At 40.6% G+C, this 15,104-nt stretch overlaps 1 protein-coding gene across 1 annotated transcript in view; it reads right to left on the bottom strand.

The window, feature by feature from the left end:
• Positions 1–13,626, bottom strand: part of pip5k1bb (phosphatidylinositol-4-phosphate 5-kinase, type I, beta b) — a 33,957-nt gene extending 20,331 nt beyond the window's left edge. Inside the window, exons 1-4 of the mRNA XM_070904957.1 lie at positions 13,591–13,626; positions 2,061–2,164; positions 1,860–1,928; positions 1,029–1,159 (exon numbers count right to left, since the gene is read on the bottom strand). Of these exons, the coding sequence (XP_070761058.1) occupies positions 1,029–1,159; positions 1,860–1,928 (200 nt within the window). The 5' untranslated portion in view covers positions 2,061–2,164; positions 13,591–13,626. The remainder of the gene's footprint in view (positions 1–1,028; positions 1,160–1,859; positions 1,929–2,060; positions 2,165–13,590) is intronic.
• Between the last annotated feature and the right edge of the window lie 1,478 nt (positions 13,627–15,104).

The following is a 15,104-nucleotide window of genomic DNA, read 5'->3' as shown; positions in this document are numbered from 1 at the left end:
GTTGCTAAGGATCAGGAGAGTAAATGTGCGTGCCACGACCAAGTTTGCATAAACAATACAGAGTTTGCATATCCTGGTGCAGCATCTCAAAGGTAAACCACAAAGTAGACTCTTCCTGAAACTTTCTTGGCCACAGATGTAGATGAATGTTGTTGTACAATTCTTTGCATTTCGGGATAACGCATACAAAGCAAATTTTTAAATAGAAAATAGAACATTTAACATGATAAATCCATTCATACAGCTCACATCGAATTGACATCCTCTAAAACTGACTGTATTAGCTACTGTGAGACTATAAGTGCTAGTAAGTGACATTGTCATACTGATTAATTGTAAAAATAGATACAGTATGTGTCTAAGCATCAACTGTGTGAATATATGAATCATACTTTCAAAGAATTCCTGGGTCTGTTTTGGATTATATAAAATGTTGAAGATGACGGAGCGGCCACACACTGACATATGTTTTGCACTGTGGCAGTAAGAGGCACACAGTAAGCTGATTTCACAGTTCTTGGCAGGATTATCCACTAGAATAGTTTTATCCCTGCATCATGACTTAGACTAGCAAATATTACTTTGTTGTTAAATGATGATGGTGGCAGTTTGTAGTAGCAGCATCATTTCTTTGGACTGGATGTCCAGCACCTGCAGTTTCCATTGAGCATGATTAACAGTAGTTTTAAATGTTTTTAATACGAGACCCAGACACATAATATATGAGTGGCAGACAGGCAAAGTTTAGTCTTTAGTCGCTTTCCATTCATTCATTTTGCAGCATCCGGAAACCGTCACAGCGAAAGAGCAGCCTGTTACCACCTACACATAATCTGTTTTTATGAAGCAGCTCTCTGGCTTTTGTTATTTTGATGACAATATGCAAACCATTACTACACAAATAACTCATGTGTTAAATGAGTGCTTCTGAAAATGTAAACATTATAGAACATGTCTTGCTGTGTGTAGAATCTGTGTGCGTAAGTGTGAACCTATGTCTGAGTGGGTTGGCACTACGTAGCACTGACCTGGGCAGAAAGACACTCTCCACCACATAGAAGTCTTGCATAAGTACGTCTCTGTCAGGCTTGGAGGTGAGGTTGCCCACTGTATAGCCAATACCAAGCTGAATGGCCCCCTTCAAGGCAGATGATGTGGTCTAGATGGGAAAATAGAAGAGAAAATAACCCATTAGTCAGGCTCTTATAGCATACTGTCACTGCTATCCCCATTACATACACGAGTGGGTGTAAATGTGAACGAATGAAAAAGCCTGAGAGTGATATTACTTCTGTTTGAGCCATTTTTATATTTCATTCACAGACTCTAGTTTTTATAACTTAAGTTATTTCATAGCAGACCATACATCGACATTTTGTATAGTACAATTTTGTAGTATAATTTCCACACTAACACATTAAAACCCCAAAAAAGGGTTAGGGTTAGGGTTGGGACATATGCATACTTGTTGTGTGGGTAGCCACCACAAAAAGACCATTTTCTAGTCCAAACCTAACAGTGGTAGCCACAGAGCCTTGTAATGGTGACATTAAGAAATGCTGCCATAACCAATGACATCTAAAGTAAAAAAAAAAAAAAAAAGGAAAGAAAACAAGTGTGACCGGCACTTGACTGATCTCTGGCAGCAGGCACTGGCAGGAGTCAGAACATTATGTGCTGTAGAAGGACATTTATAAGGACTCATTGACTCATAGGCTTAAAAGTAAAGACCCTTTGTACTTGTTGGCTCTAAACAGCGGCATTCCAAAATAAATGTTATGGAGGTAGACACATTCGTCTTAAGAAGCAAATAAAACCAAACACAGTGAGGCTCTTGTATGAATAGTCATACTTTTTACCTTCTTGTATGTTTTCTCTCTGCTTGTGCTCCAAGGCCCACCCATCCCATTTTCTGTTGTGGTTGACATCTGAAAGAGACACAAAGCACTGAAACAAAACTATGATAAAGTTAAATTACTGGTACTAATTTCACAACTTAAAATTGCTATTCATATATCATAAATATGGTAACTGAAAAAAAGTCAGTAGCATAAACTTACCTTGCCTAATGAAAAGCTGTGCCCGACAAACAGCAATCAGGGCGACATCTCTTGATAGTCAGCTTGAGCAAACATCAGGAGGTTTGGATCTGTCAGGGGACCCTCTGCAGGAAAAAAGACGCACAAAGAGTTATTATTAAACAATAAGAAACCAGGGCAAAGAAACGCTCACAGCCTCGGCATTAAGTGAAGCTGCTCCAAAGTTAAGATGTGACAAGCTGAGAACGGGAGGGAACATGTCCACAAGCAAAGATTCCTTGATTAACTGCATTATGGTTGAGGCCATTTTAATGCCATCACTCTCCTATTAATCTGTGCCAGGCAATTTAGTCTATTTCTAAACTCTCACTGTTGAACTGGCCTGCAGCAAGCGATCTCTGCTTTGACAGTCACTCATGACTAATGAAATGTTTATGTATGTGTGTGTAATAACCATCCCAGCTCTTCTTGTTAGAGTCTAGTTTTGGAGAACAATACAATCCTGACAGTCAGTTCAGCTGTCGCATCAAAAACCACACTGTGCAGATTTAGAAAGATGTAGCCTATTCATAATTCTTTCCATATTCCAGGCCATTTGTGTGTGTGTGTGTGTGTGTGTGTGTGTGTGTGTGTGTGTGTGTGTGTGTGTGTGTTGGATAAATAACACCTCATAAAGAAGCAGAGCTGTAGAGTGTGTGTATGAATGAGGTGTAGCCCCTGGAGCTGAAAGTGTTCAGCTTACAGCACAAGCAAGTCCTTACTGAGCCACAAAACACCAGTCTCTCTCATTTCCTCATATGTTCCCCATGATTTTTACTGTACTACTCCCTGTCACTCTCTTTCCTTCCCTCCTTACTTTTTTCTCCTGTGTGCTTTCCTCATGTTTTACAAATCTTCACTCTCCAGAGAAAGTAAGGCAGAGTGGCACAAGTCAATGAAACTATGACACATCTGTGCCTCAGTATGTGTCTTCTGAGTGAGTGGGAAAAACGAGGACACATATGAGGAGTGAGGAATAGAGGCTTAATAAAAACACTGACAAAATGTGGACTTTGTCTGATAAGCTCTGGCAAGCCTGCAGTCACCACTCCACCTGCATATAAATGCACCTGAGCCTTGACTATTGCACAATGTCTTTCTGTTTCAACAGCACTTGCAGCACCATGTCCTCCAGTCACCTGCTCTATGACCAGCAATCACATCCCCATCAAATCAGAATCTATTGCACTGAGAATAAACACACTCAATGGAACAATACCACTGTAACTATGTTACAATGCTGCAGGGAGTAATACTTATCAAAAAAGCACCAAATATGTTGTAGCCATGTTTAAAAATAGGCGTCAAAAGGAGAATTGTGTCTTCAGACAGAAACAGAATACATGTTGACACACACTCACTGATTCAGATATTAAAAGAATTTAGCAAACACTAAACTCTTATCTCCAGACTAGGTCCTTGTGCACCAGCTCTTCTGTTGCTATAAACAAAGAGACAACACCAATAGAGATACATTTTAGCTGGTGGAAGCCCACCTCCCAACTACAGCTATGTGTCTTTATTTGAGTTTGTGTCTTTGTGTTCCCCCCTTGGGAAGGAACGCAAGCACATATAGTCAAACTTGTTAACTCATCCTCAATGAAAAGATTATGTTTGCCGCAAGACTTTGTGTGACTGGAACTGAGGTAAAAGTCACCTGGAATGCTAGACACAAAACCAAATCCTGTTATCAATCCTTAGCTGTGTCATTAAAAATGAATCAGAATAATTCTGTTCCCCACTGTGTAATGAGGTGTTGATCCACCTGAGCCATTACACTGTATGACTGGCTGTGTGCTCTAAACCTGAGGAATGTTAATGAGCCTGCCGGCCTGTCTGGCTCTCTGTTCAGCCCTGGCCTGAGTGTCTGTGTTAAAAAGGGATTGTTTGGACCTCTCACTCTCCCTCTCTCACCTGACCCCACAACCCACCCGGTGCTCCAACAGACTGTTTCCAGAACAATCCATGCGAGGCTCGCAGCTGCAGTTAACAACAGACCTGCTGTTTTTCACCTCTCAACAAAAGAGAGGCAGACAGATGGTTGTATATTTGGATGAAAATGGATGGATAGATCATCCTAATCAGCCGTGTCTTACCACTGTCATGCACTCCCATTGCAAATACCAATGGCATACAGGAGTATAACAAGGAAACATTTACACTGTTACACATATGTATAACAATACCTTGTAAACTGCAAGTCACAATTACATTACTGTGAGCTACAAATACAAATCAATGCCTCTGGCAGATAGTGGATGTTTTGCGGTCTGTATGAGGACTAAATGGGTAAACTGACACAAATCAATGAAAAGGAAACTCTGTACTTAAAAGTCGAAATCTGAATAAAAACCACTTGGAACTGGCCTGTGGAGAGGGGTTGAGTTGTGGGTGTGTTTAGGTGCATTTGTGAAAGTCAAGCAAGGACTTCATACGTTAAAACTGTGCAAGACTATGTTTGCACAATGTAGACAAGAAAATATGGATGGAAAGGGGAAAACCACAATCTGGGTCAATTTCCATTTCACACAGTTGTCAAGCTTAGATTTCACACACAAGCGAATATACTGCACACAGACAAGGCAACTGTCCAGTAAAAATGTAAAAGACAAAAGAGTTGCTGTGAAGTTTCTTGGCAAACTCGTGATCAGCTCTTTCAGTGACTGTGTCTTTGTCAAAACCCAGACTTGGTCAACAATGTACTTTTCATTCACTTTATCATTCCTACTTGTGAAGAACTTTGTGACTTCTGCTCTTAAAAGGTGCTATATAAATAAACTTTACCTACTTAGCTCTTCTCTCTGTTAGTACTTCTGTTCCTAAACAACTCTCTTCCCGCTTGTCCACACGTCTGCCCTTGTCAGAAACTCTACCACCCTTCAGACAAACACACTTGAGTGCAGATCAAACATTGGCTCTCATGCCATATCTCCTCCATGGTTTCAGGGATATTGCCAAGGGTGCCAGCCAGCCTTGTGAAAGTCAAATAGCCACTCTGTAGCCAAGCAGTGCTGGCAAGGAAAATATGTTGCTGAGAGCAGACATGGGCTGTCTGGTATGATGAAAATGCAGATCAGAGCTGTGGTAATATTCCCTCACTGGTCTCAGTAGACAAGGTAGCAGTAACAATAATGAAGGCAGGAATCAGACAAATCAATGAACCAGTCACACTTGTTTTAGAAATTATACATATTTTAAAAATAATTTATCTCTTCCAATAGGGAGATCTGGTTCTTTATTATAGGGACAGCAGTAGAACAGCAATTTACACAGTAGAGCACAACCATTTTCAAACCATCTGATCACAACATCAGAGCTGAGAGGTATTCAAAGAGACTCCCACAGTTTCTATCACCAGGAAACAGATCCTACATATAGGTTCCTTTTTGCTCTGCTTTGCTTCAGTCCCCTGATACTATTGGATTACTGCAGCAGATTGGAGACATAATGGAAAATCAATTGCAGACCAGCAATGCAGTACGTTGAGGACTGGACTTCTGGGCTTTCATGACCTTCACAATCCCTGACTGTGAGATGTTAGATAAGCACAGATATCTGGATTTGGATGGATACAATCAAGGAGATGCATGGGGAGTCAGCTTAGCTCGGCCTGCAGGGGATCGGCTTCATCAACTTAACTGCTCTGATCCTTGACTATGGCTCACAGAAACTCCACCCAAGCAAAATTTAACTTAGACAACTTGTTCAATTGCATTGATATTTGTATTTTTAACCAAATCTCTTTTACGTGTCCAAAAATCAATATGTTGGGAAAACAGGTAAAATGATAAAATATACTGTAATAAAGTGTGAACTAATAGATGAAATAAAATCCCAAATTTCCCAAAAGTACTGTATACCCCAAGGGTGAATGTATATGTGGTGTGGGGGCAGTAGTCATTATCTTTCTGATGCCTTGCGTAAACACTTGCTCACTGTTTGGTGTGTTAGTGTGATTACATAATTGGCTTCGTTACCCCAACCGTGTAAATAGTTGCTTCTGTGAAATGTGTCATGTTATGTTATCATGCGGCTAGGAAACAAACATCTAATGTGTGGGCTCCTCTCCACTAACCCAGCAGAAATGATCAGTCCTATAAATTACAATAATGAACAAATGATTTGTAGTCCTCTACCATCTCAAAAACATTCAGATTTATCCCCTGGCTGTTGTAGATATTTCAAGAATGACTGTATTTTGCTCACAGACACATAGCGAGACAGGCAGAGGAGTAGAAAATGCTTAGTGGGGGGAGGGGGGGGGGCAGACAGAGTGAAGTGAGGGGGATGGAGAATAGACTGACACTGTCCTTGTGAAATGTTCAGTCAAACAGAAATATCTGCTCATCAATCCCACAAAACACACAAAAAGAGATAAAACACACCCAATTCAGGAGCTCTGCTCTGGTTCCACCCAATTCAAATAGACTGCCTAATGAGAAATACAAATACACACAAAGCAAACAGGACAGAAAATGCAAACAGTCTCAACACGTACATGTACACACAAACATACAGGTTTTGTGGCCCGGTAAACATAGCCAAGCATCTCTGTTTTCTCTCCTTGGTGAATCCCCACACCAAATGAAGCTGTAAAACAGCAGGCAGGTTTTATTTTGGATTGTTTTTGGTGCATTCTGTTCCATATTTCACAGTATCCTCTGGAGGTGTGTTTGTTTTCATCATCCCTCTGAGGGACAAGCTGTGCTTTAGCTTCAGAGTAGTGTCTGCCTGCATGCAGCAGGCACGCATCATTGCAGGGCTGGCAGAGAAGTATGTGTGAGTGTGTGTGGACACTATATGTCTAAACAAGACAAAAAACTGTAGCCACACTTGCAGCCCATGTGGATGTTTGATTAGTTGGATTAACAACGTAGAGACAACTTTCATTGCTATTACTCCTAAAAGGGCAAAAATTGAGGTTTGGTTGTACGGCAGCACCAAATGAAAAGACTTTTTCTGTTGCCTATATCAAAAGGTTTTATATTTATATTTTTAGGTGGTGTTTATCATGTAACATCCAGCGTGTAGCATGTATGTTATGCATGTTAACAAGTGTACACTTAGCATGCGTGCTAATGTAGTGTAATAATTAATGTATAGCATGTTAGAATGCTAACATCATTCAGTTAGCATGCTACAGTATTTTGGCATTGATCTCAGAGTACATAGGAAACTTTGGTCATAAGTTTTAGATGCATGTTGTCATGAAAGTGACATCCATCCCATAGTTGGACACTGTTGTATAAACAGACTGATCAACCCGCCTACAGAGCTAGCATGGCTAAAAATACAGTGATTTATGTCTTAAAAACATGAAGCTGCAAGGATAAGACGACAAGTGCAAAGAATGGGAGCTCTTTACGTTGAGAACAGCTACTGTCCCTAATGCATCATCACACAGTGCAGAGTGTGCAGTGTGTGCTGAGCACAACATAAATCTTAATGCTTGTTTTAGCGGGCTCAAGGTCGTGTACGTGTGAGATATACCACTGGCCAGGCAACTACCACCAACTAAATGTACATTTTAACTATTGATAGTATTTGACCTTTTGACAACAGCAAATAAAGAGAAACAATAGGTGGGAGGGGAGGAGGGACTACACCTACAGAGCTATGACCTTTCAAATGTGGTATGAACAGAAAATATGAGCTAGACAGCAACTGGGAATGACAACTAGGGAATGAAAAAGACAGAGGAGGAAGACAATGGGAGAGAGAAACAGAGATACAGAACAAAAGGTGTGATAGTTTTAAATATTTAGTTGGGTGGCTTCCCTCGTAATTTCTGCAACAACAATGTACAACAAAACCACATGTCAATTTTTATTAAAAGCAAAGCAATTTTCCCAGCAGGACAGGAAGGAAAAAAATTCTGCACTGCAATGAATATGGAGCAAGACAATGAAAATATTTTGTTTGCTAAGACAACATGAATGCAACAAACCCAGGGAGAGGACTCGGCCTGTGTATTTGTAATTCAGAGAGTGTCTCCTCTAGTTGCACTCTGCATGAGAAGCAGTGAGGGGTAGGTCACCCTCTGTGTCCAGAGAGTCACATGATTCAACTGAAGGAATGGAGGGGGGTGAGCGAAACATAGAGATGAGTATATAGAGAGAGAAACCAGAGACAATGTTCTCTTAAGACACAGAGGCAGGGAGAGGCTGCCCTGATGGAGCGATACAGTACAGCACGACACTCTCTGAGACAAGGACTTATTACAGCTGGCTTATTATATTCAGCCACCAGTGATATCTACGCAAGCAAGCCTCAGCTCCTAACATCACAGCACGTGGAAAACATGATCACATGACACAAAGAGAAGAAGACAGAGACTTGCCCATCCCAGACAAGCACAGCTTAGTTTTACTCAGCCCTGCCCTGGAATCCAAAGGTCCTCTTACCCTCCTTTAAGCCACAAGGGTGACAGGCAGGTTTATTACCTATGCATATTTCTGTGGGCAAAACTGACTGTTGATTATTCGCAGTAGTGGTCAATCGTGGGGGGTAAGAGGGGATTAGGTCACCCTGCCTTTATTGATCAGAGGTAGCAGCCTGTTGCTGAAGAAAAAAAAGAAGGAGTTTCATGCTGTCAAATTTCCATATTCTTTAACTCTTTTCTCCCACCCTTTCATTTAGTCATCTCTCCTTCCAACTCTCTCACTCTGGCACCGTAGAGTCCCCTGAGTGGGCCTCTGCAAGCCTCATCATTACCGAGGCAGGAAAGGAGGAGGGGGGCATGGGGGTTCAGCAGGACCAAAACAACAACAACAAGAAACAACAACAAACACCACAACCTCCAAATAATCTGAATTCCTGCATGGCTGCCAACCTATCACTCTGTCTGCAACACTCCAACCAACCAATCGTTATACAGAGGAGCACAATTATGAGCCAATTACTGGAGAAGGCCCTCTTTAACAGATTTTTTCATCCTCTCAAAAGCTGAAGCCAATGTGCTGAGAGGCCAGGGAGGGGGGAACTCCCCTTTGGAGGTCATTAAGATCAAAGCAATAATACTGGGAAATTCTACATCTAGATTCACCTGCTGCAAAATAAATTAAGGACATTTTTAACAGACTCTGACACTGGTATTAGTTGACAGTCTTCCCAGGATTAACATATCTCTGTAGAAACATGAATTTAGGGAGTCCATGTAGCAGAAACACAGCTTTGACGATTAACTTTGACGAATGTGTGTCAGGTCACATCATCAAGAATTACATAAGGTGCTGTGAATGAGGATTGTTGTGACAAGTTGTATCTTCACTCTTAGATTCTCATTTCAGTGATTTTGTATAGTTGGAGGACTTTTGAGAGACTTATTTTAAAAAATAATTGTTAAAATCTGTCACAGAGGCTGAGATATATTGGCTTTTAGTCCCCAGAATGGGTTGAACACACACACACACACAGTTGGCCCTTCCACCTCAGCTCGTAGCTTCCTCTTGGATGCAATTTTACAATCTGGCACCTGGTGGCTACGTTTTTCACACCCTGTGCACTTTTTCTCACGGTTTCCTAATTGTTACAACTGGTGGACAATTTATGGTACAATTTCTGTAGGCTCCATTGCTGTGAGGTTTCATTTTCTAATACATTTTATATCGTCTAGGGTGAACATTGATCACAGTACTGACAGTAAAAGACAATTGATTATGAAGTCCTGACTGAGTCCTGGTGGCTATCAGTAGTGTGTGGTATGTGCTGACATGAGTGCAGCCTTGCAGAATGAATGAGGACAATAAAATAGATAACAGAGAGAGAGCAGCCCACGATGTGCTTAGGTAGAGGTGCAACACAACTGAACAGAGGCGTGGGGGCTAAAACTCATCAAATCAATAGAGTATGTGTCCAGGTTTTACGTACCTTCTTTTTCAGCAGTGCTCTGATTCAAAAGTTTGTTTGTTTAAAATATTCTGAGGAGGCTTGGCGCACTGATTCAAATAGTCCAATGATCTGTTATTATTCACAATAAATTCCAATTTTGATGAACAATGAATAATTTTATTTATCTAGTAAAAACACCACACATGTTAGTTAATGCTTCACAAATGTAGATAATTCAAGATGGTCAATAAATCAGCCAATATTAGTTTATCCCACATTTTCAGTATCAGAGTATGTGCCCGCCAATAAGTAACAAGACATTGCAGTACAGCGATACTGTTGAGGTAATTTACAGAGTATCCCCATTTGTTTTTCCATCACAGACAAGTTTATTTTTTATTAACGAATAAAAAAGTAATCATTAGTAGAAACCCCTAAAGGCCTGGCACTGACTCACTGGTGAAATAGCAAAGCAGCATAACACACAACATTCATTAACCATCAGAACCTGCGAAACCAACTGCATGTTGTATTGCAGAACATCCAACCACTGCAACAAGTTGAACCACAGTAAACTGAAATACAATAACTCCAATGATGTCCACCAAGGTGTGGATGCCACATTTTGTCATACTTTTTTCAAACTGTATGGAAGCAACCTACAAATACTCTTGAATCTCATTCTACAATGAAATGCACCGCCACTCGCTCTGCTGCTCCACTGAAATTAAAGTGATCTGAGTAAAGGTTGCTACAACTGAGCTGAAAAAAGCAAGAAGAAAAGAATGACATGGTGCTGTATAACCTGAGATGACAAACTCTGGAAAGAAAACAAACACTCTTGTCACACTTTCAACTCAACTGGGACGTGGCACATTAGCACTTGGACCCAGAATATAACACTGTAGACGGGAGTGAGAGAGGATCCTCTGAGAGAAGAATTAGAGTAGGTGTAGGAAGAAGAGAGGTCACACTAAACACACACAAACATTACGAGGTGCCGAATTTCATTATCACAACACAGTGAGGCATTTTTTTATCAGGACATCTTGAATGTAACCAGACCCAATGTGGGGCCACACCCCTGCGTCTGGACACAAGGCACATCGGTCAGTCGGACCATTATCAGGAATGAGAGAGAGAGAGAGCTAAGAACTACTGTTCAGGGCACTGACTTATGTAACTGTCTTAATGAGCCTCATATGCCTGTTATTTTGGTCCTGTCACTACTGGGATCCCATGGTACAGTGTGAGCACAGTACACAGAGTGCTCTTTGACCCAAAATCACAAGACTGCACTAAAAACCATTTACCTGTTAATTGCTGTATTACCTCTTCACAGGAAGCATATACAGCAGGAAAAGGATATACTAATGTTGGCTTAAAAAAGGTGTCCCTCTGCTTTGAATCAGAGATGAATGCTTACAGTTACAGTCAGTATCACGATTTAGTCACTTATTTAAGAGAGAATCTGATCCACTCCCGGAAAAAGCCCAAGAGGAGCTGAGAATAAATATGATTTGTGTTGACAAGATTTTGGCTCTTCAGTGCTGTGGCACTTCTGCTGCTACTCAGACAGAAAATATTACATAATGCACAGATGCTGCTCACTCTGACAAGCAACATATCAGTGCAAGGGTGGCAGGCAGCACAGCGCAAGAGCTCAGGTGTTAGTCCCAAGGAGAGAGCAGGGGATTTGCATGAGCTGTTTTCCCTTTCAAACTTCCTCTGCGGCAACCTGACCAACCTGACCCGGGCTGGACCACTTGCACTGCCTCCCAGTCAAATGAGGAAGAAACAAGAAGTTCATAGAGGAAACCACAGGCTCATAGTCCTGTGAAATTCCTTGTCCTAAAGCCTGGCTTGAGACCAGTCAGATATGCATGATAATTAATTTTCTCCAATCATGAGTATATCACGCTCTGACTTAGTGACTGGTGTCTGTAATATTTCAAGGTACAATCACAAGATATTTTTAACATATGTTGCTTTATTAGCCGCTTTGCAGTGCAGAGACACAAGCTTGAACATGAAAAGGGTCTCAGGGCAAAGATCAGACCCAAGACTTACACTTCACTCTTCATCCAGCTGAACCACCAGGATGCCCTGTGACCACATGTTTTAAGCTGTGATAGTCTAGAAAGAGGTTAAACTGAAGGAAAAGCAAATAAATCACTGTGTTCTATCAAACATTTATTCTATTTCATGAATTCAAAAAAGTCCAGAGTCATTTCTAATGGGAAACATTTCTCATTCAAGTTGTTCAAGACTCTCAGATGAAGGAAACAAAATATAAAGTTGCAACTGCCTCTCTTACTGCAGAGAAAACCATCATAATGTGCCAAAACGTCTTTCATTATGACAAAGCTTACCTCTCCTTCAAACACAATGATATAATGTCATAAACACAAGCTCAACAGTTGAACTGCCACTGAATGTTAATCAGTAAGTCCAGATAATTCACTGGACACTGCTGTTGTTGAGCAGTGCTCACTGGGCAGCTCTCAGTCTCCCAGTATAGCATACAAGATAACCAGTTATCTCTTTTTCTCTTAGGACTGGCGAAGCTATTTCACACTCACAGCCTGACTGCCAACTACCAGGAGGAGAAATGTAGCACTTCACTGTAAAGAGCAGTGATAATGTGATAGGTACTGAGGCTCACGTCAGTAGGCTATATGAGGCTGGTCCAGTGCAGCATCTAATAATGCACACAGATAATGTGTTTGGAATACAGACAATCTGTCACCTGGATACAGCACATAGTATGCCACAGGGATTTAACAACTGTATGACTGCAGTAGTCTTTTGGCTTACAAAAGGTTAAACTGAGCCAGGTGTTAACAGCTAGACATGAAAAGATCATCAGCATTATTCTACACTCATACACACCAGAATCAGAATCAGAAACTGTTTATTGCCAAGTAACATACATTACAAGGAATTTGCCGTGGTCTGAAGGTGCTATTGTTTTAAAAAACAAATAAGTAGAATATAAAAGGTAAAATAAGAATAAAAATAAAAATAAGATAAGATAAGATAAATAACAAACAGTGTAGTGACCAAAATAAGGTTAAGTGTCCAGATAAAGTGTCCAGTAGGGGGTGGGTGCGTTAATGGAAAGCAGGGGGTTAAGGTGTGATTTCCATTATTACAATGTGCTGAACAAGTGACTTTCTTCCTCTGCTGTTACACAACCTCAATTCCCATCAAACGTGCAAGACAGAGTCACAGACACATAAACAACAAACTTCCTCATTAGTAGGAAACTGCGGCAAAGTAAATGTTCTTACAGAAAGCACTACTGACACTCTGGCGCAAACTGGTTGTGCGACTTGCTTTATCTCAACATCAGTAACATGAATTTCATTAATGTAGAGTTTAAGGATGAAATTCAAATGAGCCACCACCTGAACCAAGACCACATTTAATTTTCACGCCTTCACTTAAATGTTATAATTTACATTATGGTAAAATAAGAAAATATAACCTCATACCTATAATGTCATAAAACCTATGTAACCGACCAGAAACAGTTTAAGCGCACCTGTAGTTGTTCACCTGTCGCAACACCTGGAAACACTTTGAAACACGAAACGTTATGTATGAACGTTATCGGTCTTTGTCTCAGTACAGTTAACCCCTAATGTATATATTTTTTAACAGTGAACATAAATCGTACCAAGATATCTGGTGTTTCGCACTGGACAAATCAAACTCATAGAAACCAGCCAATCGTCTTCTTGTGAGTAGTCGCGTAGAAATATTTTCCTCAGTAGCTGCTGCAGTCCTCTCAGAAAGCCCTTTCCTCGAGTAGCCGACCCCAACAGATAAATAAATGCGGTTAAGAAAAATATTCGCAGTGTGTATTTCCACTACAAGCTGACAGTGGTTCAACTGAATAGTCACTCCTCCACTGAGAGCAGCAAGAAGCCCTGCGTGTCTCTACGTCCCTGCCCTCCCTTATTGCCATTCAGTGCACTACTGGATACAAAATGACTAGGGACTAGCCTGCCCCCTGCAGGCCACAGAGGAATCCAGATTTATTTCATTTCATTGCTTAAAGTTAGAATGGCATTCATATACCTGTCATCTCTCCCAAACTGTTAAATTCACATTTTAGTTCCTGGTTGCATGATATGAGAGTTGTGGCATCCCTGTGATAGTATAGTAACTTGTGGTGGAGGCTTGTACACAATAAAATAAAAAGTAGCCTGTTTCAAAATTAACGTGTTTATTTAACAATAAATTATGACTGCTCCACATCACATTCAGAAGGAGAGCTGCCATCATCCAGACCAGGGTCCACAGTATCTCTGAAGGTGTAAAAAGTCGTCTCAGAATTAGTATATTTACATCGACTTTGCACATACTAAGGGCTATATGCTGGCTATTTAATGTTCACTAACCTCTCACTGGTTTCTCCAGAGCTGTGCATCTCCCTTAGGGGTACAGTCACTGAAACAAATTCAGACTAAACACGACTTGGTAACATGATATCACAATAGCTAAACATCTGAATACATGAACTTTATGAATAACAATAATATATTTCCATTACCTTGCTCTCTGTTTCGTCTCTTTTTGCAGAAATTCACAGATAAGCCTACTATTACTAGTAGTGGTACTAAACCACCTGTGGAATCAAGAAATGGATATATAAGACGATTGTATCAATATAAAATAAATGCAACTGATCATAAAATTTTGATCTCACCTCATTGTCGGCATTTGAAAGGCAATCAGCCTTGTGCGAAAGCAAGAAGACAAAGAATGGCAAAGTAAAAGCAAGTCGGATTAGTAGCAAAAAGCATTTTTATAAGAATGATTTACCACTGGCTGCTGTCGACAGTTGCTTATCCAGAAGCAGAAGAAACATGGTATAAGCAGAAAAGTATCAGATTTACTGGTGTTCAAAACTTACCTAAAACTCCACCAATAATGGGTCCATGTTTTGCGTGGTCTTTTTGCAGAGCCTTTGTGGTGACTGGTGGAGATGTGACAGCTGAAGGAAAGAGGAAAAACTCCAGTCAACGGTCAATCAAAATAGTGAGCAGAATGATGTAAAGAGTCTATATGCAGGACAAGCTTACCACTGATAAAATCACAAATGTTGCTGTGGTCTAGTTGAGAAAACAAGAGAAGGGTTAAAAAGTAAGACATAATCATAAAAAACATCAGAAAATATATTTTACC

This window comes from Enoplosus armatus, chromosome 4, assembly GCF_043641665.1.
Source record: "Enoplosus armatus isolate fEnoArm2 chromosome 4, fEnoArm2.hap1, whole genome shotgun sequence".
Taxonomy (NCBI): Eukaryota; Metazoa; Chordata; class Actinopteri; order Centrarchiformes; family Enoplosidae; genus Enoplosus; species Enoplosus armatus.
Note: the sequence above shows the minus strand (reverse complement) of the source record. Positions and strands in the feature narration are given on the sequence as shown.